Source organism: Colletotrichum godetiae (genome assembly GCF_030913485.1).
Source record: "Colletotrichum godetiae strain CBS 193.32 chromosome Unknown BDP55scaffold_31, whole genome shotgun sequence".
NCBI lineage: Eukaryota > Fungi > Ascomycota > Sordariomycetes > Glomerellales > Glomerellaceae > Colletotrichum > Colletotrichum godetiae.
In genome coordinates, this window is record NW_026851279.1 from 360,257 (window position 1) to 382,806 (window position 22,550).

General features: G+C 53.3%; 4 protein-coding genes and 1 non-coding gene across 5 annotated transcripts; 2 read left to right on the forward strand and 3 right to left on the reverse strand.

The window, feature by feature from the left end:
* Positions 1–1,629: 1,629 nt before the first annotated feature.
* On the forward strand, positions 1,630–7,169 carry BDP55DRAFT_556340 (ABC transporter; the record flags this gene model as incomplete). Its single annotated transcript, XM_060569578.1, has 2 exons — positions 1,630–1,700; positions 1,871–7,169. The coding sequence occupies 2 exons, from the start codon at positions 1,630–1,632 to the stop codon at positions 7,167–7,169; spliced, it is 5,370 nt and encodes a 1,789-aa protein (XP_060427468.1).
* Positions 7,170–7,782: 613 nt separating this feature from the next.
* On the reverse strand, positions 7,783–7,863 carry BDP55DRAFT_t224. The gene has a single exon. It is a non-coding gene; the product is annotated as a tRNA-Thr (tRNA).
* Positions 7,864–9,864: 2,001 nt separating this feature from the next.
* On the reverse strand, positions 9,865–14,451 carry BDP55DRAFT_225136 (TATA-binding protein interacting). Its single transcript, XM_060566105.1, has 4 exons — positions 14,017–14,451; positions 10,899–13,926; positions 10,509–10,847; positions 9,865–10,451 (listed from the first exon to the last, which is right to left on the reverse strand). Exons 1-4 carry the CDS (start codon positions 14,256–14,258, stop codon positions 9,984–9,986), a joined length of 4,077 nt encoding a protein of 1,358 aa, XP_060427469.1. The 5' UTR covers positions 14,259–14,451; the 3' UTR covers positions 9,865–9,983.
* A 937-nt stretch (positions 14,452–15,388) lies between these two features.
* Positions 15,389–16,201, forward strand: BDP55DRAFT_634084 (uncharacterized protein; the record flags this gene model as incomplete). The annotated part of the gene is made up of 2 exons (XM_060572632.1): positions 15,389–15,531; positions 15,673–16,201. 2 exons carry the CDS (start codon positions 15,389–15,391, stop codon positions 16,199–16,201), a joined length of 672 nt encoding a protein of 223 aa, XP_060427470.1.
* A 461-nt stretch (positions 16,202–16,662) lies between these two features.
* On the reverse strand, positions 16,663–21,458 carry BDP55DRAFT_730595 (phospholipid-translocating P-type ATPase; the record flags this gene model as incomplete). The annotated part of the gene is made up of 2 exons (XM_060579709.1): positions 16,663–17,347; positions 17,398–21,458. 2 exons carry the CDS (start codon positions 21,456–21,458, stop codon positions 16,663–16,665), a joined length of 4,746 nt encoding a protein of 1,581 aa, XP_060427471.1.
* Positions 21,459–22,550: the final 1,092 nt, after the last annotated feature.

Consider the following 22,550-nt stretch of genomic DNA (forward strand, 5'->3'; position numbering starts at 1 on the left):
GGGGAGGCATGACCCTGCGCACCCTGGCTCGACCTGCACTGCACTGCACCTCGGGGTACGGAGTGGGAGTACGGAGTGCCATCTGCATGCCTTCATTTTGTTGTACGGATACTCTGCATTCATTGCGTCTTGTTGCTTGTCTCGTTGGCTTCATTCCTCCGGACGAGCCATCTGTCTACGGGCTGCGGCGTCATGCTGAACAGACGCCCTATTCGTGCCTTATTACTCTCTAGTGGGCAAGGCGAGGCATGCCAGGTACTCCATACGCCAGGACTGGCCACACCGTGATAACGACAGACGAGTCACGACAACAAGGCGGGACGACCAAGGACGAGGGATGAGAGGGACGAGGACGGGCCCTGCATCGTTGAGAACCTTCGTCTTTACACACAGACTCTCAGTCCCAGCCCCGACACAGTACTTCGTACGCAACACGGAATACCTACCTTACATTACCTTACAACCACACACTCGGAGTGACCAAATACATCATCCAGACTCGATTGTTTTGTTACCAAACAGTGACACTGACGCTCGCCCCCTCCACACCTTTTTTCTCCTCCCCCATCAGAAGTTCAGGCTTCCCCTTCCCTCGCTTTCTCGGATCCAGACTCAAGGTACCTTTGCTGGGTCCCGCTCCAGCTACTAACCCGTTATTGCTCGCCGCGGACTGCCTCACTGCTGCTCCGGCCTCGCCTTCCTTGCGCTTTGCGGATACCTGTACCTTCCTGGCCAAACGGATCCAAACTCCGACCAATGTGAGTGTCACTGTGGATATCCCAACTTGTTCTGTCCACCGGCCAGGAACCTCGACATGCTTCCATGATCCAGGACAGCCTGGACAGGGCTTCCATTCTTTCCCATTGTCGCTCGCCGTCGTCAGTCATTACAATCGTCGTTGCCCTGTGCTAACCATTCACCGGCACAGCGACGGAAGATCCAGGCAAACCAGACAAACAGCAGACTGACTTGACTGTCTGACACGGAGGAAGACGCACCAAGGACTGACTGACGGCCAGACTGAGCCCGGGGCCGAAGCCAGAGAAAGAGCCAGAGCTACAGCCGCCAGCCAGTTCAGGAACTTACCTTAGCTTTTTCTTTCCCTTGACCTCCCCACCACCCAAAAACTCTCGATTCTGCAACAACTTGTGACTTTCTCCCTACATCTCTTTCCTTTTCCTCTCTTCCTTTTTTGTTTTTCCCTCCCCTCCCCCTCCCCCCCCCCCCCCTCCCGCGTCACAACTTTGGCATCTAAAGATTCCGTGTGCGATCTCGGGACACATACGCTCTGCCGACTCCCTCCCTCCCTCTCTCTCTCTATCAGCCAGGAAAGAAAAAACAACAACAACATCTAGCAGTGCGATCGATAACCACGCCCCGGTCAACGTCAGTTTGGCTGCTGCTGCTGCTGTATTCTTTCTCCTCGCCTCGCCCAGGTCCGAGGTCGGCTCCCACACCCGCGTTCTCTTTCGACCGCTGCGAACCGAACCGAAACGCCGTTGTCAAATCCCATCCCGTACTACCCCAAACAACTCCAAACTCCAACTCCAATCGTCGTCAGAGCTCAGCCATTGATCGCTTTCTTTTTGGCGTTTCTCCCCGCCACCCGGGAGTGGGGTACTAGCAAACATGGGCAGCTTTGCTCAGTGCAGCTGGCCGATATGGGACATTGACGATCTCACACCGTGCTTCCAGCAAGAGTGAGTCTTTTTGTCCCCAAGCCCGCTTCCTCACCAGGTCGCATCACGGCGCAACAAATCGTGATGCCTTCAACCCACCAATGCCATCCTCAACTACGATCTGACGGTGCAGCCGAACCGGTTGCCCATGATGCTTGTCCCGTTGACTAACCACTCATCTCTCACCACAGCTATCTCAAAATCCTGTTTCCTCTGATTGTCATAGGCTTCTCATTCCTTCACCTGAGCCTACAGGCGTTCCGAAGCGCCGCGAAGAACCGCAAGCATGGCTACGAGCAAGTCCCGGAAGAGCACCACCACGGCCACACCGACATTCCTCCCGAGGAGACCGAGGATGACGATGACGAGGCGCTGACTATGAACGGCGGCGGTCGCCTTGCTCTGGTCAAGACTACCACCAAAGGATCCATTGTTCAGGCCGACAGCCCCCCCGCCCAGAATTTGACCATTGTCGTCGAAGAGCTTGGAATCGCCGGTCTGATCGCCATACACATCATTGCATTGGTCACTGGAACTGTCCCGGGTCAGCATGGCTTCTTGGTCACCATTGTAGGTTTGGTGACCTGGGTTTACGTCGCTATTCTCGCCACTCTGCGACTCTTCCTCGGAAACACGAAATGGCGCGTCCCTCGCATCTGGAACCACACCGCCACCATCTACCTGTTCCAGTGGCTGTTCACCGTGGGCATCTTCCGCTCCGTCCTTATCCACCCAAGCAGCCGCCTTGCGCAGACGCTCGTCATTGTCGAGTTCGTCTTGACTTCGCTTCTCTTCGGCCTGGCAATCACGACTCGCAAGGGCAACAAGACAGTGCTGTTGGAATGGGAAGGCGACATTGAGCCCTCGCGCGAGCCCCTCGCCTCTCTCTTTTCCCTGGCCACGTTTTCCTGGGTCGACCCTATCATCACCCGTGGCTACAAGGAAACCCTGGAGATGAAGAGCGTTTGGAACTTGGTCCCCAAGGAGAAGGCAGCCGCAGTCCTGGCCGACTACCGGGCAATGAAGAGAACCACAACCCTGGCTTGGCATCTGCTCAAGTACTTCAAGGGCGAGCTCCTGCTCCAGTTCGCTCTGGCTGCTTTCGCAGGCATCTTCACTTTTGCCCCGACGTTACTGCTCAAGGCCATCTTGGAATACGTGGAGAAACCCGAGGGCGCTCCCATCAACGTCTTGTGGTTGTATGTGATTCTCTTGCCAGTCCTCGACATCATCAGATCTTTCGCAGACAATTACGCCCTGTGGATTGGCCGCAAGATTTGCATCCGTATTCGCGCCATCATGGTCGGTGAAATTTATGCCAAGGCTCTCCGACGCAAGGCCTCGGCCGGCAAGGACAAGGAACTCGGCAAGAAGGCGCCCGCTGCTGGAAAGCAGAGCTTGATTGGAAAGATCAAGGCGAAACTTGGTTTCAAGAAAGACAAGGCCGATGCTGAGGCTGCTGCTAACGGCGCCGCGAAAGATCCGGCCAAGGACGACGAGCAAGCGAACTTGGGCACTATCATCAACCTCATGTCGGTCGACAGCTTCAAGATTGCCGAAGTCACGGCCTACCTGCACTTCATTTGCGCGTCTGCCCCGACCCAGCTTGTTGTGGCCATCATCCTGCTCTGGGATGTCATGGGGCTTAGCGCCATTCCTGGATTGATTGTGATGGCTCTGCTCCTGCCTATCAACTACAGCTTCGCGCGAGGTTTCGCCAACACATCCAAGAAGATTCTGGGTGCCACCGATAAGCGCATCAACGTGACCAACGAGGTTCTTCAGAACATTCGCATCATCAAGTACTTCGCGTGGGAGGCCAAGTTTGGTCGTATCGTGGACGAGAAGCGTGCCGCTGAGTTGAAGGCTCTTCGATCCCGTTACGTCATCTGGTCCTTCGCCGTTGCTGTGTGGAACTCGGTGCCCGTTCTCATCACCTTCTTCTCCTTCTTGATGTACACCCTCGTTGAGCACAAGCCGCTCTACCCATCGGTTGCTTTCACTGCCATCTCTCTCTTCATGCTCCTTCGCGTGCCTCTTGATCAGATGGGAGACATGTTTGCCCATGTTCAGGAGACCAAGGTCTCACTGGATCGTGTCGAAGAGTTCCTTACCGAGGAGGAGACTGAGAAGTATGAACAGCTCGGTGAGGACAATGTTGATGAAGAGGGAAACAAGGTCATTGGTCTCCGCAAGGCCAACTTCATCTGGGGCGGCAAGGACGTTGTTGCAGATGACGGATCGATGGCTTTCCGCCTCATGGACATGGACATCGATTTCCTCATTGGCAAGCTCAACATCATTTCTGGACCCACCGGCTCAGGCAAGACTTCCATGCTCATGGCCTTGCTGGGCGAGATGACTCTGGTCGAGGGTAAGGTCTACTGCCCTGGTGGCCGTAGCCGTGAGGATGTCCGACCTGATCCTGAGACGGGTCTGGCCGACACGGTTGCCTATGTTGCTCAGGCTGCTTGGCTCGTAAACGCCAACATCAAGGACAACATTTTGTTTGCTGCGCCTTACGACGAGAAGAGATACAGAGATGTGATTGTTGCCTGCGCTCTGGAGCGTGATCTTGAAATCCTTGACAACGGCGATGAGACTCTGGTTGGCGAGAAGGGTATCACCATGTCCGGTGGCCAGAAGCAACGCATTTCGCTTGCCCGTGCCATCTACTCCAACTCTCAACATATCTTCTTGGACGACTGTCTGAGTGCCGTTGATTCCCACACAGCACAATGGATCTTCAACAACGCCATCAAGGGTCCTTTGATGGCGGGCCGAACCTGCATTCTTGTCACCCACAACCTCCAACTCTGTGCTCCGTCATCGCACTTTGTTGTGTGTCTCGAAAATGGCAGAGTTACTGCCCAGGGTCCGTCTGCCGAGCTTATCGCTGCCGGCAAGCTGGGTGAAGATGTCCAAAAGGCTGCTATCAACTCTGCCTCAGTGTCCCGAATTCCGTCCCGTGTTCCCTCTAGCGTTGGCGAGGATGGCTCCGAGACTGTGGTCAACCCAGGTGACGAAAGCGCCAGCGATGCCCGATCGAAGAAGAATGACAAGAAGAAGGAGCAAAAGGACGCCATGGAGGAGAAGAAGGCCGTCGGCTCTGTCAAGTGGCCCGTCATTCAACTCTACCTTTCCTCCATGGGCGCTTGGTGGTTCTGGGCTGTTGCTCTTACTGTCTTCGGCCTCCAGCAGATGTCCGGTGTTGCTACCAACTTCTGGGTGCGAGAGTGGGCTAATCAATACGTTGACGAGGAGGTTGCGCACATCGGTTTCTCGACCGCATCCCACAGCTACAGCCAGCAGTCATTGAGTCCGACCTACTTCGCCTCGATCGCCAATTACGGTAACCGCATTAGCTCCAACTTTAGTACTTCCACCGTTGCGGACGTGAACGTCACCTACTATCTCACCGTTCTCGCCATTATTGGTCTGGCTGGCTCTGTTGCTGCTTTCATCAGGGACATTTGGGTCTTCTACGGTTCTCTGACCGCGTCCAAGAAGATCCACGACGACTTGATTACTCGCGTCTCTCGGGCAAAGTTCAAATTCTTCGACGTCACTCCTCTCGGCCAGCTGATGAACCGCTTCAGCAAGGACCTCGAGGCCGTGGATCAGGAAGTCGCACCGATCGCTATTGGCGTTTTCGGTTGTGCTCTTGGAATCCTCGTTACCGTCGTTTTGATCACGATCATTACCCCCGGCTTCCTCATCGCGGGTGTTTTCATTACTGCCGCCTACTACTTCGTTGGTGCGTTTTACCTCCGGGCCTCCAGAGATCTCAAGCGTCTCGAGTCCGTCCAGAGAAGCCCGCTGTTCCAGCAGTTTGGAGAGACGCTGTCCGGCATGACGACGATCCGAGCTTACGGTGACGAGCGTCGTTTCATCCGGGAGAACTTGTCCAAGATCAACGTCCAGGCTCGCCCCTTCATTTACCTGTGGGCTGCCAACCGTTGGCTCGCATTTAGAACTGATGTGCTTGGTGATACTGTTTCCTTCTTCGCCGGTGTCTTCATCATCATCAGTCTTGGTACCGGTACCGTCGATGCTGGTTCTGCCGGTATTTCCCTCAGTTACGCCATTGGCTTCACAGAGAATGTTTTGTGGCTCATCCGTCTCTACGCTATCAACGAGCAAAACATGAACTCTGTGGAGCGTATCAAGGAATACCTAGACGTTGAGCAGGAGGCCGAACCGATTGACGAGAAGAACCGTCCTCCCATGAACTGGCCCAGCCAAGGATCCGTTGAATTCATCAACTACTCCACTCGCTACCGCGCAGACTTGGACCCCGTTTTGCGCGGTCTCAGTTTCAAGATTAACCCCAAGGAAAAGGTTGGTATCGTTGGCAGGACAGGTGCTGGCAAGAGTTCGCTAGCTCTGGCTATTTTCCGTGCCCTTGAGGCGGACGAAGGCAAGATTCTCATTGACGATATCGATGTTGGCCTGATCGGGCTCCGCGATTTGCGTGAGGCCATCACTATCGTCCCTCAGGATCCCACCCTTTTCATGGGCACTATTCGCAGCAACTTGGACCCCTTCGATGCGTACACGGATGAACAAATCTTTGAGGCGCTCCGCAAGGTGCAGCTTATCGGCCCCAACGAGTCAACTTCTAGACCGGCGACTAGACCGACTACGCCATCTGCCGGATCGATCTTGCCCGCCACGCCCAACTTGGGTCTCATTCGCGGAGATTCGAACTCCAGCCCTGGCTCCTCCATTGCGCCTACAAACAAGAATATATTCCTCAACCTCTCGTCGACTGTCTCGGAGTCCGGTTCCAACCTGTCTCAGGGTCAGCGCCAGCTTCTCTGTCTCGCCCGTGCCCTTTTGAAGCGACCCAATGTACTGGTCATGGACGAAGCGACAGCCTCCATCGACTACGCTACCGATACCAAGATTCAGGAGACCATCCGCGAACTGACAAGCACCATCATCACCATTGCCCATCGCCTGCAGACTATTGTGGACTACGACAAGGTCCTTGTTCTGGACAAGGGTGCTGTCGTCGAGTACGGTCACCCGTACGAGCTGATTCGCAAGGAGAACGGCAGCTTCCGTGGCATGTGCGACATGAGCGGAGAACTGCCGTCGTTGCTCAAGGCCGCCAAGAAGAAGTGGGATTCCGGAAGACTGGTCGATGTAGACGACGAGGAACAAGGTACCCAGTCAACGCTCGTCGAGGGCGAGGCTCAGAAGGCCACCGAGGAGGCGAAGAAGAACGACGAAGAACAAGATAAGAAGAAGGCCGAGGCTGAGACCGAAGCAAGAAAGAGAGCAGAGGAGGATGCGAAAAAGGCCAGAGAGGCTGAAGAGGAGGCCAAGAAGGCCGAGGAAGAGTCAAAAAAGAATGCAGAGGAAGATGCTAAGAAGAAGGCCGCCGATGAAGAGACGAAAAAGCAGGCCGACGAGGAAGCGAAGAAGCAGGCAGACGATAAGGCCAAGGCCGACGAGGAAGCCAAGAAGGCAGGCGGTGGATAAATGGGGGGAGAGAGAAAGCGAAAGATAGAGAAGTGACTCTGGCTACTGCACAAAAGCTACTTATTCGTGTACTATTGCTTTAAGCAATCAGCGTGGGTAGGCTTGGATCTTCCAACTTGCGCCAGCGTTGTCTGCTGTGTTTTAATTAGGGTTGGGTAGTGTCAGATTCCGTAGATACTCAAATTTTCTTTGTCCATTCATATGATGGTCTCTGGTCGTGCTGCCGTGTTGTGAAGAGAGGTTGATCGATTATGTAGTTCGGCCGTGTGCCTTTGAAGTTGATGAAGAAACGAACCAGCTTTGTTTCCATCGACTGCGAGCTAGCAACCGTCGACGTACCTAGTCGCAAGGCGTTTTACTTGAGTATGCCTGATGACGAGCATCATGTGTCTATCTATCACCGTTTGACAGGAAACGTTTGGCAAAATTGAAGTTTGATTATAGATGTAGACAATATGCATGGTATCATCTCAGTCAACCAGGACAGAATATAATCGAGTAACTTTCACCATCTACTCATTAACACATTCATAAACTATGACTGTATTACCTACCAGTAGACAAAAACCGCAAAAAGAGATCATCGCTCCCTTAGAGGGAACTACGCTTTGTATGCCTCGTGGCGGAATCGAACCGCCGATCTTCTCATGTCACTAGGTACTAGTGAGACGCTATACCACTTAGCCAACAAGGCTTGTTGTCTTGGTTGATGACTGAATGGGAGACTGAGACGAATATGAAGTGTTTGCTGGGTCGTGCGGTGTGGGCTTGTGGGAAATGGGGGTTGTGACGTGAGTGGGTGGAGTTGGCAAGAGTGGATGCTGGTGTTGCGGAGTTGGGAAGTTGGGTTGGTGACGAGGGTTGCGAGTGTTGAGTTGGTGGGGGCTGCGAGGTTCGCCAGGTGGAGTTCGTAGGAAGCAGAGAAGGAGAGAAAAGAGAGCACCAAGACTTCAGCTATGTAAGAAGAGAGTGGGTGTGGTTGTGCGTTGAGTGCGTAGAGAGATTTGGTATTGTGGCCTCATTTCGTCTATTGATGGCATGTAGTGAATCAGGCTAACATTGCCCGCGCGACGTAGTTCGCACCTGCGTCTACAGAATGGCGTGTTGAGAACCCGAGCCCCGTGTTAGTCTGGAGCAATATGCCTGGATTTCCTATAAAGCCGCACTAATCTAGCTCAGTTCAAATAACTAATTCAGTGGCCAATCTCATCGTTTTCGAGGAGTACTTCTCGTGAATGACCCGGAAGAATTTTTTATATGCAGAGTGTGCTAAACACACCGTGCTCATTCTTCTAGGATTTTCAAAAGAAGATTCCCAGGCTTATCCGCGTTTTTGACTTATACTTGAAAGTATACGCACCTGCTTCCAGAAGGAGAGAATCAACAGGAACTTTATGCTACTATGTAAGACTACTTGACAATAAACCCCTGTTTCTAGTGTTTCTATGAGTATTGCCCGGAAATCAAAAGCATAGAAATGACATCGAGACAGCCGGTTGAATGCCAACATAAGATTGACTTGCCACATTAATGAGCCAGACGTGGAGTTGCCGTAGTGATCCTCTTTAAGTACTTACAAAGGAGGATTCCCAAAGTCCACCTTAGGTAGGCAGTAGTAAAAAAGCGAATGCGAGGCTAACCCACATTAATATAAATATCTTAGGCAATACTCTCCATCTCTTTCTATTGAAATAATGTTAATGACCATAGGCCGGGCGGGCTGTAGAAATCGCCAGAAAGGCCCGGCTTTCCAAACCACCTTCTCTATTTGAGAACGTTAATGCGGGATAGGGGGAAGACCCGGCCCAAGGCGGATACCTGTCACCGTATAAGGTGGGTTCTCATGTGTGTGTAAGGTCAGGCTTGCATTGTTATGAATGGTGTGGGCAGAAAGCCCCCATCTATATGTGCAGCCACAGTTGTGTGGCGTCGCACGCCACAGTGTGGCAATACTACTCCCCAGGTCACGCCTTCAATTACAACGTCCCGCGTACCCAGTAGTTTCTCACCTTATATTCGTAGAGGTATATAATAGAAAAGAATGATAGTCCACTCAAAGACTTTAGTACATTTCTACTAGGAGTACATTCGGTTAGAGATAGTTCCGACGTCGAGGAATGTGCACAGCAACTGATAGCACCAAGTAGTTGTGTGGCAGTCAGTGATGGATATACTTTCGAGTACATCTGGCTGGCCCAAAAGAGACTCTATCATACGGCCTACGCTGGCATTTATGGCTGTCTCTTACGTTTGCTATCTAGATGAGAGCCAGGAGCCACTGTAAGAGATAAAGGATGTCGAATAGCCAAAGACCCTACGAATCGCTGCCCTTTTTCTCAACGCGTCGACTATCGAGCACTAATGAAGGAATACAGAACCCTTTACTGATGGGATAATCCCCGTTGCATATCATCCTCTCTGACTTATATACCTAGTGCGTGGCCGGAGATCTACGCGTAAACACATCGAGAGAGCAAAGGGCCCGATTCAAGAAGTCGCATTCTTCTAATCATCGACATATCCAAAGGCTTTCGCGACGCGAAGACTGGTCCATCTTCTCATGACACATGGCCATGGCGAGGGCATCTCATTTTTCGACTTCAGAGCGAGATCGCCTCCATCTTTCCAGTATAGCGTTGGAGCATACCTCACGGAACAAGAAAGGCACTTGGATTCACAGTCCGCCTCGGCTGTGAGGCCTTCGTGTTCTTCTGGGGAACCTTTACACGTAAAATCAAATGCTGAAATCTTGTTCATCCTCTGTTGTTCTTAGAATTCTAACTATCCCTCATCTCATTTTATGTAGCATCTTTACTACAGAATGTTGAGGGTCTTGGTCTCCTCACGCAGGCTTCTAAGCTGTGCCTGGAACTCCTTGTTAACCCACTCCCAGTACGCATTCCAAGCCTGGCTGGCACCCCCAGCACTCGCGTTGGCGGTCCCCTTGCCGGAACCATCCTTGGCACCCTTGAGTTTGTCTCCGAGCAAGAGCGTTACCCTGAGAACGCTCTTGTTCGCCTCCTCCTGCTTCTCCACATCCTGCTTGACGGCTCCGTCCTTAAGCTTGGTTGACAAGATGGCGCGGTATGCCTCTGCGATGGAGTCAAGGCGACGGGTAGTCTCATCAGGGTCAAGTGCAATAAGCTTGGACACCATCAGGTTGCAGAGACTGCGAATGTCGTTGTCGTCTTTCAGACCAGCGACCACGCGGTCGTAAAAGTCAATGTTATTGATCCGCGAGAAGGCCGTCTCCATGAGAGCGTACAGAGTCTCGTATGCGCTCTGTGTTTGTAGTTAGCAGGGGCCGGACTAAATCTTCTAAAGTTGAACATGACATACCTTTCGAACTTCAAGGCCATCATCCACCATATGTTTGAAAGGGCCCATCATGACCTCTCTGATCAATTGTGGCTTGATCACCGACTCGGTCAACACAAAGGGCATCAGCTCGCCAAGGTGAGGCAAAATCAGATCGGGCTTGTTGTGCGCAGCCGAGTTGAGCGTCGACATCGCCAAGCGACGATTGTCCATCTCCGAATCCTGCAGCATAACAAGCAGCATGTCGACAAGGACATTCTTTAGCATGGCGTCAAAAGCCTCGTCGCTATCAGGAAGCGTGTATCGGACTGCCTGAACAGCCATGCCTCTGATGTCGGGGTTCTCATTTCTAAGAAGGGACTTTGTCGCTGTTAGCTATATTCTCTCCGTCACGAAATTATCAAAACTTACCTGCAACTGAGGCATAAAGGTCTGAGAGTCGATGATGGTCAGTCGTCCCACACATTCCGCGCACACCACTCGGTTGTCGGGTATAGTAGAGGCAGAAAGGAGATGCTGCCAGATGTCGGCCGCAAACTTGGAGACCTCGGCAGAAAGAACGTTGACTTGCTGCAAGATCTCCTTTATCGACTGAATAAGCAGGTATTGCGTGTTGCCACCCTTTTGCATGGTCTCCAGGATGACTGGGAGGTACTCGGAAACATTGCCTGAGCCAGCTCGGCCAAGGGCTACTGCAGCCGAAATAGAGACCTTGTCGGGCTCGTCGTGGAACTGTTGCAGGAATAGTTCCGCCTTCAATGGCGAGTTGGCTCCAAGACGGAGACCAGCCTCACCGAGCACCGCTAGTGCCAAGCTCAAGCGAGCGTCATCCTTGTTCCTGGAACTGGTTTGCAACTCGGAAATGAAGCTCTCAACTGTGACGCCAGCCGAGCTTCCACTGGCCACAAGAAGTGCACCAATAACCTTGCCCACGACAACGGGATCTCCTTCGATACTAACGTCATTGAGAAGCCCTTGCATGAGAGGCTGGCCAGCGCCGCTCTCGCCAACTTTCGTGACAAGAATAAGGATTTGGTCCAGGACGATGCTGGCGTAGCTCGACTTTAGCAGACTGCAGATAGTAGCGGTCATTGACTGTGTGACCACGAGGTCTGCGTTCTCCTCGACGAGGGTCGCGAGAATAAGCAGGGCTGGTGCCAGCAGATGAGTGTCGTTGTTGCTGATAACGGGTACCAGCGACGAAACCAGGCCCTGGATAGTGTCCGCATCCAGTTGGCCTCTGGCGGTCGGCGACACAACCAAGTGCTTGAGTGCGAGCACGCTAGAACCGCGAAGAGCTCGGTTAGCCTTGCGGAGTTGTCCCGCCAGCTCCAAAGCGACCTCCCGAATCCACGACGTCTCGAGCTGGCCACTGCTAGTACTGAAAGCCGCAACGTTATCGACGGCTCTGACGGCAGCCAGACGAGTGGTCTCGTTCTTGAGGCGGTCGAGAAGTGCAGCCAAGGCAGCCAGTCTCTTTTCCGTAGGGATCAGACCATTTCCATCGGCACCGGACGTTCTAGACAGCAATACTCCCAATGCGTGAATGCCACGTTGCTTGACTTCGGCGTCGGCATCGGTGGCAGTGATTCTGTTCATGATTGTGTCGAAGAGCTTCTGGAGCTCGCCTTTGAACTTTTGTGCCGTCATCTTGGACCGAGGGGGAGTGATTGCCTTCACCAACTCCTCGATCGTCCCGATGGCTTCACTTGAGATCTTGTAGAATCGATCATTTGCTGCCGATATCACGCCAGCCACAATCTTGGTCAGGTATGGCTGCAAGAGGCTCGACGAGTGGGTCTTGGCAATATCGCTGGTGAGTTTAAGGGCGGCAACACGCAGAGTACTGGGCGTTGCGGACGCATTTCCGCCAGAGGCAGCCAGAGACGAGGAGAGTGACGACGCTCCAGTGGGTTTAATAGACTCAATGATGGGGCCAATGGCGTCGTTGAAGTAGTCGGAAAGACCGCCTCGCTGAACTGTGATAATATCATCGAGGAGGTTGATGATTGCTTGCTTGGTAGGAATAACCTTGCCCTTGAGAAGCTTGGTGGAAGCCTTCACAATTGTCGGGGTGAAGCGAGCCAGATCTGCGCGGGGCCCAGTTGAAGGGATTCTCTCGAGAGTTGGGGACGTCAGGCCCGTGGCAGCATGAGGGGTGTTCATAGAACCGCCGCCGCTGCTCTGTCGTCTGCGTTTTCTGCTGATAGGAATCGAGCTAGGCGCCTCGGGCTCCTGGTCGTCGAGAGAGAGATCTGTGGGGTACATGCCCTCGCCTGTCTTGCGCACAAGGAGAGACAAGCATGCAATGACCTCGAGACGGACGTTCTCCTCTCTCTCATCGAATCTCTTCACTAAAGTGGGTCCTGCCTGGCTGTACAGAACGCCGTTCTCTAACAAATCACCGCTTCCACGAGTAGAGATGAGAGTGTAGAGAGCCTTGGCGGCACAACGCCGGACCTTCCAGCTTGCGTCGTCATCATCGTCAAAGCCAGCATCGTCTTCGAACTCATCATCATCCTCATCCTCATCCTCGTCATCAACGTCCATATCTTCGTCGTCGTCGCCCATTGCGTAGTTGGGGTCGTACTTGAGATATCTGAGAGTTGCCTGGATGGCTTGGTCGGTAAAGGGGCGCATCTGTGTTGGGCAGGCGGCGAGGAACGACTCCAAAGCCACAAGGGCGGACTCTCGCACTTCGTTGAACTCCTGGCCGATGTCATCTCCGTCGCTGATCTCCTCCAGGTGTTTCTCAAGCTCACCCTCGCTCAAAGCTTGGAGAATAAAGGGCACCAGAGACTTCAAGTATGAGCCGAAACGGGTGGGGATCGATCTTGCTAAAGAGCCGGTGATGGAAATGTAGAGGCGGCGTGTGACGGCAGAGATATCGGCCTTGTTCAGGTCGTTGCCCATGCGCTGGACCATGTGGCTAAGCAGGTCGTCTGATAGGTGAACAGCAAGTATCGAAATAGCCACCACAGCCCTCTTCTTCACGACCGACGACGTCTTTTCGTTCTCGAGCAGGGTGATAACCGCATCCTGCATCGCCTCGACCTCGAGGGGCGACAGCATGACGCCAAAGCATCTGACAACCTCGATCAGAATGTCCACCGACTCCGCGCTCAGGTCTTTGTCCACCTTAAGGAGACCCTGCGGGACGGGCGGCAACTGAATGTTGTTGGAAGGGTTCTGCGGCTGCGTCTTGCCGCCGGGTCCCAGCAGCCTTGGAATCAGAACTCGACTGACGGCTTGGTATGCTTCTGTAACGTCCTTGGTGGGCGGCAGGCCAGGTGTGGGTTTCGGGAGGGCCATGATGACGGCGCGGAGAGCGAGCGAGGGGACAGCATTGTCAACCGAGTTCTTCAGCTTGATTGTAGAGAGTTTCTCAATCATTGGTGCGATAATCGGGGTCGGGACTTTCATGACCAGCGGTCCGAGACTGCAGAGGGGAACTGGTCAGCTCTTGCCATAATTGCTCGTTGGGCAATCGAGAACGGATTTGGACGGGAGGGGTTGTAAATTCTCGCACCATTTGATCGCCAGGTTCTGCACCTCTCCATTCTGATCGTCGAGCACCTTGATGATGCTATCAACAGTACGCGCGGCAACATTGTAGTCGTGGTGCAGAAAGTCAGGCTTGCCGTTCGCCAGGACCTGGAGCAGATCGTTGAGCGACATGAACCGGAAATCCGGGTCTGCGTCTCCCAGCTTCTGCACCAGCTGGATCACCGTCTGGGGTGTCGGGTTCGTGGGGACGCTTGACGAAGCCATCTCGGATCGTCTCGTTTGGCGTGGTCTGGTAGGTGGAAGGAAGATCGAGGTGAGGAGGAGGTTATCGCGGCAGGTGGCGTGTCAGCGGGGAATCGGTTGCTCTGACCATGCAGAGAAAAAGAGGAAAGAAGATCGACCGTCCCGCGAGAAGTGGAAAGATGGCGGAAGATACGGCGTGTATCGCGGCGGTAAATTGGGTTGGGTGTCTTTGATGTTGGCTTTGGATCACAACAACAGAGACCCTCGTGAAAGAGGCGTTGTTGGTGGTGGGGTTACAGGTCCCAGAGCTCCAGGCAGGAAAGGGCCCGGTCAGTGTCGTTGGGTGGGATTACCTTAGACAATACACTACGGAGTACCTAAGGAAAGGACGGAGAGAGGTCCCCTCAATGCTACCAGTTCCGGGACGTTCTTGCCCCGCGATAGTGGACCCCCCACCACTGGGCTCTGCCTGCCCGCGCAGTGACCACCACGCTGGAGCGTCAAGTCCCCTGGGAGGGAGAACCATCGGCTCCCGGTCTATGGCAGTGGAGACGGGACGGAGCACCCATCCTCCGAGGAGTTATTCCGGTAAAAGATTAGATAAGCATTCAAGTGGAACCTCCATAGTATTCGAGCTCCCCCCGACTTGGGATTATGTCGTGCGGCCCCCCCGGCAAATGTCGTCACCACAAAGCTGTGGGGAACCAGCCACACCCGGCATCTGGAACTATCCAGCCTCTTCCCAACCATTGGCCGAATTGCTCTTGGAAGCTCGTTGCTGGTTGCTGTGCGCAAGCTCGCAGCTCCGAGCTCCTAGACTTCGGACGGCAGGCCAGACAGGTCACTCAAGTCAGCGCCAACATTGAACAGGCCAGAAATCAAGGCCAAGCCACACCAAGCTAACCCCAGCTTTTTTCCTTCTTTTGGCTTCCTTCCCGTGCTTCCCAAGCGGGTTTTTATCGTGTTGCTGCTCTCTTAGTCCTTTTCATCTCTCTCTCTTTCTCTCCCGTTATCCGTAATCTTCTTTTCCAAAGGACACTCGCAACTGTTCCAATTGGTCGTGCCATTGAGCTTTCCTCCTTCATTGTACCTCAGCGAATTGAGCATTTCCCTTGCATTTCACGGACACCACTCCCTACACAAATTCCAAAATGTCCTTTGCCAGAGCAGCTCCCCTGCGTTCCGCCCTCCGATCCTCGGCGCGCCGGACCATCCGTCCCCAGTTCCGTTCTCAGGTTGGCCAGAGGACCTACGCCAGCCAACATGGCGCGAAGCCCCAGAGCGAGCTCCCACTGTAAGTCAATTGCCTTTGTGTATCCCCAATCTGAGACCAACTGGCCTCTTTCAATTGAGTCTCTTCTGTGGACTTTGGGATATATACTACACCAGTTGCTTTGCCAAGGAACATTCATCTGACCACTGTTCCATAATACAGCGCCATTGGCTCAGTAGTCTTCTTCGCTGCGGGCCTGGCCGTAATCCAGCCGTGGAGCGCTCCCGCGCCGGCCAAGGGCCACGGCGGCGCTCATGCCAAGCATGACGAGGAGGAGAAGCACGATGAGCCCGAGGAGAAGGAGGAGGAGGACTCCAATTCTGAGGACAAGGAAGAGTCAAAGCCCGAGGAGAAGGAGGACGGCAAGTCTGAGGATAAGAAGGAGCCCAAGGAGGAAAAGAAGTCTGACGACTCCGAGGAGAAGCCCAAGGAGGAGTCTAAGGAGGATAAGTCCGGGGATAAGCCCAAGGAAGAGTCCAAGGACGAGAAGAAGGGCGAGGATAAGGAAGAAAAGTCTGAAGACAAGAAGGAAGAATCTGAAGACAAGAAGGACAACAAATCTGAAGATAAGAAGGAAGGCAAGCCTGAGGATAAGAAGGAGAAGTCCGAGGACAAAGAGGGAGAAAAGTCCGAAGACAAGAAGGAAGACTCCAAGGATGAGAAGAAGGAGGACAAGAAGGAGGATAACTAAACCCTCCCCCAACCCTCATCACCAACGCCCAAACGACCTTGATGCTCAAAAAGCTCCCACTAATCACCGCACCCATGGTCCATGTATAAAACTCTAGTCAGGTCATTTTATTCTAATACATAATAAAGCATGGCCAACTCGGTATTCTCAACAATCACGGGTAAAGCAGAACTGAAATCACCAAAGTAAGGTAATTGAGAGGGTCCTTGGATTCCTTGGCGTAGTCTTATCACCCGTATGTACACAGACTACGCCTAGTGTATGCAATCCCCCGTTGTCTACTACCGACTGTTGTTTGACCTCTGAAAACGCCAAACGCAAAAATCCCATCCTGCTTTGTGGTATCAAGAACAAGAACCAGAGACGTCGAACCCGAAAAGGACAGCGAAAATAACCATGATGATAACCCATGGCAGCCAATTATGTACACAATCAATGAACCTCTCTTCGCCTCCTCCTTCCTATGGTATAGACGATTGACCGGTTGGCCGCAACTCAATGGGGCCATTCGCGTGAGTATTCTTTGCGCTCCCCAACCACCTTGTTGCCACAGAAAGGCGTGGCTTCTTTGTCGGCTCCGATACACTCAGCTCTGGGTCTGCAATGTTGGTTTCCTCAACCGGGGGCGTGAAAGACCTGGCGGCCGACTCGTCTCTCGACCTTCGAGACTGCCGTGCCTGGTGGAATGAGGGCCGAGTAGTAGAGTGACTGGGTCTGGGCGCACCATCGACATTGGAGGGCCTCTCCTCGGTATGGCCAAAGACCGACTTCGTCTTGCTACCGATAACTTCCAACATTGTTCCAGATGTGTCACCATGGCCACCTTCCATTCCCTCGGCCGCGTCATCCGCATTGAAGCCCTTCCTCTCAAGGCGTTGCATAATATCAACATCACGTGGCCAGTACACCCGGCGTATTGCGTCGACTATCAGCTCCAAGCAGACGACTGTCGCAAGCGCCAGGAGAATTGTAGTCCAGAAACTCAAGGTTCTGCCAAAGTTCTTAAGGAAGGCGTGGCGGAGCTGATAGATGCGCAAAATGGGCCGGAAAGCTGCTGACAGAATGATGTTCCACAAGAACCAACCGCCGACCGAAATTAGAAATCCGGCCAGAATGATGACATTCTTGTTTTCCATTTCAAGGACCCTAATTTCATTAGCAAAGTATCATGCATAGTTCCCCATGAAGTAACTCACAGCAACTTGATGTTGATAAACACCACAGCAACCGTAAAGGGGACGGATCCCATTGCATAGAGTGATGTGTCCTGATCGAAAGGCAGCGAGTTGTAGACCGCCCAGGTCACCCAAAAGATGATGAGCGACTCAATCAGCCCGAGGAATGTCCAGCCGATATAAAGCTTGATGTTGAAGGCTCTGTTCTTGTGGCCATAGGTGTAGAGCTCGGGGAATTCGAGGAGCGTCTTTGCTTGCAAATCCTTTTCCAAACCGCCCAACAGGATAACCGCAAGTGACGTGAAGAACGTGTTGAACACCGTTAAACTCCAATTCTCATACAGAGACGTTCCGGTATATCCCGTGTAGCGCTGGAAATAAGCCTGTGGTAGAAAAAAGACGATTTCCTTCCAAAAGGTGGCGAGAATATATCTGCCAGTCCGAAGGTAGTTCCAGCGGCCGTGGACGAAGAGAAGACGCTGCAAGAAGCGGAATTGCGCAATGGCGTAGTCGGAGATGCGGGCGGCTTGGAGACCTTCGCGGCCCGAGATACCGATACCAACGTGCGAAGCTTGAATCATGCCGATGTCGTTGGCGCCGTCACCAATGGCCAGAGTCAGGGAGTGAGGTACTTGTCGGCGAATACGCTTGACGAGAGTAGCCTTCTGCGAGGGAGAGGCACGACAACAAATGACCGAGTCGACTCTCACTACAAGGTCGAAGAAGAGGAAGCTGAGATCTTCATCCCCTTCAATGATGCCCAAGGTCTGACCATCGACCACTACTACTGCGTGGGGTGCCATGCCTCGGGCGACTTCACCCAAGGTCGACAGGATTGACTCTTGCAGATTGCCCATTGTAGCATCCAAGATGAAGACCTCGGAAACTGGCTTACACAGGCCGGCAGAGTGACCGATGTTGATGGCCGTCTCGCGCTTGTCTCCAGTCAACATCCAAACCTTGATCTCGGCGCGACGAAGCTTTTCGATAGTTTCCGGTACACCCTCTTGCAGTCTGTCTTCGATGGCGGTGGCACCGGCAAGGTCGAACTTATCCTCAATAAGCTCGCCAGCAGCCTCAATTTTCTCTTGGCGATTATCCAAACTGGTGGTGGCATCGTGGTAGATCTTTTTCCACGTGCTGTAATCATCCTCGCTGATGTATCGGTAACCGTAAAGTAAAGTCCGCAGTCCCTCTGAGGCAAACTCATTGATGTGCGTGAAGCATCGTTCGAGGACAGTGCCCTCATTGAGGGCCACTGACTCGTCAATGAAGTCGTCCACTTCATCCTCGTTCGCGGACATGGCCATACTGTGACGTGGCGATGACCAGATTTCGTGGGGGCTCATGGGTGAGAGAATGTCTGCCGAGCCTCGGCGAGAATTCCAGGCGTCAGCGTCTTCAGTAACGGCGCTAGATCGTCTGAGCATGTCACCAGAGATCCTCTGATTCATCATACTACGTCGATCAGACATTGACGTCCTCCCAATCACGAAGCTGCTGCGAGGCGTTCCACTCGTGCTGAGCCGTTGTTGTGCCTTTTCCCTCTCGACACTCCTACGAATCGAGGCTCTCCGATTGACGTCGTTTGCCTTTTGCGTGGCAAGACCGCTAAGCTTGAGACGAGGCAGGATGACGTTATCAGCGCCTTTGCAGAAAACACACACTCTGCCGTCTGGCATGCGCATGATGATGGACATCCTCTTCCTCTGACTGCTGAACTCAATCACGTCTAGCACCTGGTACGTCTCTCTTTTGATCGTTCCGTCAGCTTCGGGCATTTGAAGTATGACCGACTGCGCAGGTCGGTCAATGAGGAGGTAGCCAAGGTCTCGCGCAGCTTCAACCAAAGCAAGTTCATCGGGAGAGGCGGCTTGGTAATCGATCTCGCCGTCTTCCCTGGTCTCGGGTAGACATGTGTGACAGAGAGCGATGCAGAGTAGAAACTGTTTGGCTTTCTTGGAAAACACAGTGTCCGGTTTGCGCCGCAGGTAGTCGAGGAGATCTTCAGTCTTGAGTTCGGGCTCGGCTTGAGGGGCCCGGCTTGTGGAGCGTCCTCGTCCATATGTGCTGATGGATGGCCTTCCTTGTGCTGGTGTCAACGAAGAGTAGTTGTCGTGATCGCTGGCCGTCTTTTCGCGGTTCTTATCCTTGCCTTTTCCTTTGCGCTTTTTCCGGGCCATTTCAATCAGCTTTTGCTTGGCGTGTTCGTCTCGTTCAATATCCATGTCGTGAAGCCACGCGGTGCCGGCGACGCTCATCTTTCTGAAGCGCATCACGTTCTCCGTCAAGGTGCCTGTCTTGTCCGAAAAGACGTAGTTGACTTGGCCCAAGTCTTCGAGAATGGTCGTCGTGTTGGCAACCATTGGCGTATTAGTGACCGGGTCGTACATCTCGACATCTCCCATCATGTAAAACTGTATGATCTTAATGATTTCCAAACTGATGTACAACGACAGCGGAATAAGGGTGTTAAACATGAGGATGAAGGCAATGAAGATCTTTCTCATACTAATGCGTTCACCCATGAAGTACCAAGAGGACTCGTGGTCTCGCCACAGATAATGGCCCAAGGTAAGACCGCTGCTTAGTCCGAGTAGCACTACTATGAGCCAAACGACGATTCTGTTGAGAACGCGCTGCATGGCGGGTGCTTTGGTGCGTACGTGCTTGTGAGCGTTCATTCGGATCTTGCACTCTTCACCCGTGTTCACGACGATGCCAATAGCCTCTGTAGTGTTTCGCACTGTAGAACCGCGGTAAATGACATTGTCGAGTGACAGCGGCAATGTCTCTCCGTCGATAGTAACACGCCCGTCGTACCGGTAAAGGTCCAGATTTGGATCCTCGGAAACGATGGTCGCCCGGCAAGACTCGATGCCTTCCAGAGTTTGACACCTTTCAGCGAGGGTGGACGAGGCTCTCTTCGCCTTCAAATTCGTCTCGCCGTCCAAAGCCATAGTCTCGATGTAAGCGGTGCCATTGGGTCCGGACGCATATAGAAGGACGATATCCGCCGGAATGTCGTCGTCTCGCTGAAGTCTGACGACATCGCCAACCTTGAGATCCTGCCATTCAATCTCGGTCCATCCATCTGTCGAGTGTTCAGCAACTTCGCCGCCCTTGTGTCTCTTCATCCTCGCTGTTGCCTTCTTGGATCGGTCGCCCAAAACCCATGCGCGACTCAAGTTTTCGGTCTTTGCCAGCAGATACCGGCGGTAGTCGTCGTATCCTTCCTTGGCCATTGACAATGACACAAACACGGCGAGGGGTGCAATGGTAGTCCACTGGCCCGTGGTGCTGAGTCCCGGGATAGCCTGAATGATACCGACGACAAGGAAGTAGAAGTTACCCATCTTACTGAACTGGAAAAGGAGCTGCTTGGGCAGGAAGCTCCATATGGTGTATCGACTGGATCGGATAAAATTACTGGCGTATGACTTCTTGGTGCGCTCGTCGATGAGATGATCACTTCGTGGCCTTGACATGTCGAGTGCGATATGCCTTCCATCTACGCTCGGCGGAAGCGGCTTCTGTCGCAATAATCCCTGCACAATGTACACATTGTACGCTTTCCTCAGCTGGTCGCTCACCGACTCCTGCGCAACGCGCCATTTCGTCCGTTTCGTTGGCTCTGGTCGGTAGACTGGGTACTTGAGATCAGAGTCTGAAGGCTGGGCGGAGCTGTGGTCGCTGCCCCGTCGAGGTCGTGAGGACGAGGGCTCGTCCTGGATATGGCCCTCGAGATCACCCCTCGAGGGAATCGTATAGAGCCCTGGCCTGTTTGAATTGGGATGCGATGAGGCCGGGTCGAAGCTACGCCTCGAATCGCGTTGAAACTCATCCGAGAAACGGACATGGCCGCCGTCGAGGGCGCCTTTGCTCCCCATGGGTTCGGTGATGGCTCGTCTCGGGTGTATTCGTTGCGCTGCGCGCGGCGCGGGGTTCACTGATGGCGAGGATATGTCATGAAGATGGGAGTCATTATGATCGGAGGAGGTTGAGCTCGACAGCGTACTTGGGGCGGGGTCAGCGTCTTCATGTTGCTCTGAAGGGGCGTCGCCCAGATCTCGGCCATTCATTCTTGAGGGGCGCGCGAGGCTTGATCGCTTTCTGTCTAGGTTGTAGACTGTACCAGTGTACTCCGTACTGTGGCAGTCTCAGTCCAGCCCCCAGAAGCGCGGATCGAGGACCACGGTAGTGGTTAGCTGATCAAGGCTAGCTCGAGACTAGAAGGATGGCAAAAATGGACTTGTTCCAGACGGATCCCTTAGAAAGCGGCCCGGATTCACCAGAGTGGCTCGGCCGTCAAGCTCTTCATTGGGCTCGTCTTGGTGGTGGCGGCGCGTTCCTTTCTGAATCTGGCGTGGTCCTTTGGGATCGTGGGATCTCCAAGTGCCGGGTCAGCGCAGGTGGCTAAAAGCTGTACAGAAACGTATATTATTGCTTTTGCAGGAAGAACTGAAAGCGTCTGAAGGTATTGATAGGATCTGCGATTGCGACGACTTCACGGGCGGGTATCATGCGCAGTGAGAGAGAGCAGTCGTCTTGAAGATTAACAAATCGAAAAAATGCTGATGGTGTTGATGATGAACATTGGTGTTGAGTAGTAAACAAGGTGAGCCTCGAATTTAGAAGACGTCTTCAAAAAATTGGCAGGCTGGGCGGTGCTGTATTCCCGTAAGAGGCGGACGCCGAAGGAAGCGCCGGCGGAAGGTCCCCGTAAATGGAACTAGATCGATCCTCCCCCATCAATTGTACTCGTCAATCGTTGGCAGGCCGCAGATTACCTAGATACCTGGGCACCTGGGCACCTGGGCAAGTAGGTAAGTAGAAAGAGCGTCTTGGCAGTCTCTTGCCTTCCTCTTGGTAGGTACTTCGTAAGATAGACAGCCCGAGCACGCAGTGAGCTGGCTGGAGAAGAGCCGAAAAGGTTGCAGCGTACAGAGCTGCGCCGCCTTCAATACGCAAGATGGACGACGACGAGGCGCTTGGCAAAAAGTCAAGATTATCAGGCCGCGGCTCACACTGGTGTATCGGTGACTAGGTAGGTGGGTTGGCAGGTTGGCTATGGACCTCGGAGGGTCTTGGTGGGAATATCCAGGGACGAATATGTACTGGAGCCCCCAATCAACGGAGAAAGGCTGCACTTTACAAAGCGAGCCTCAAGGTGG

Bases quoted from the DNA above. Each gene is read 5' to 3' on its own strand.
- BDP55DRAFT_225136 (XM_060566105.1), bottom strand. From the start codon at position 14,258: ATGGCTTCGTCAAGCGTCCCCACGAACCCGACACCCCAGACGGTGATC. The intron at 13,927-14,016 runs GTGCGAGAATTT...TCCCCTCTGCAG, and splicing joins CAGAACCTGGCGATCAAATG to TCTCGGACCGCTGGTCATGA. The intron at 10,452-10,508 runs GTATGTCATGTT...CTACAAACACAG, and splicing joins ATGGCCTTGAAGTTCGAAAG to AGCGCATACGAGACTCTGTA.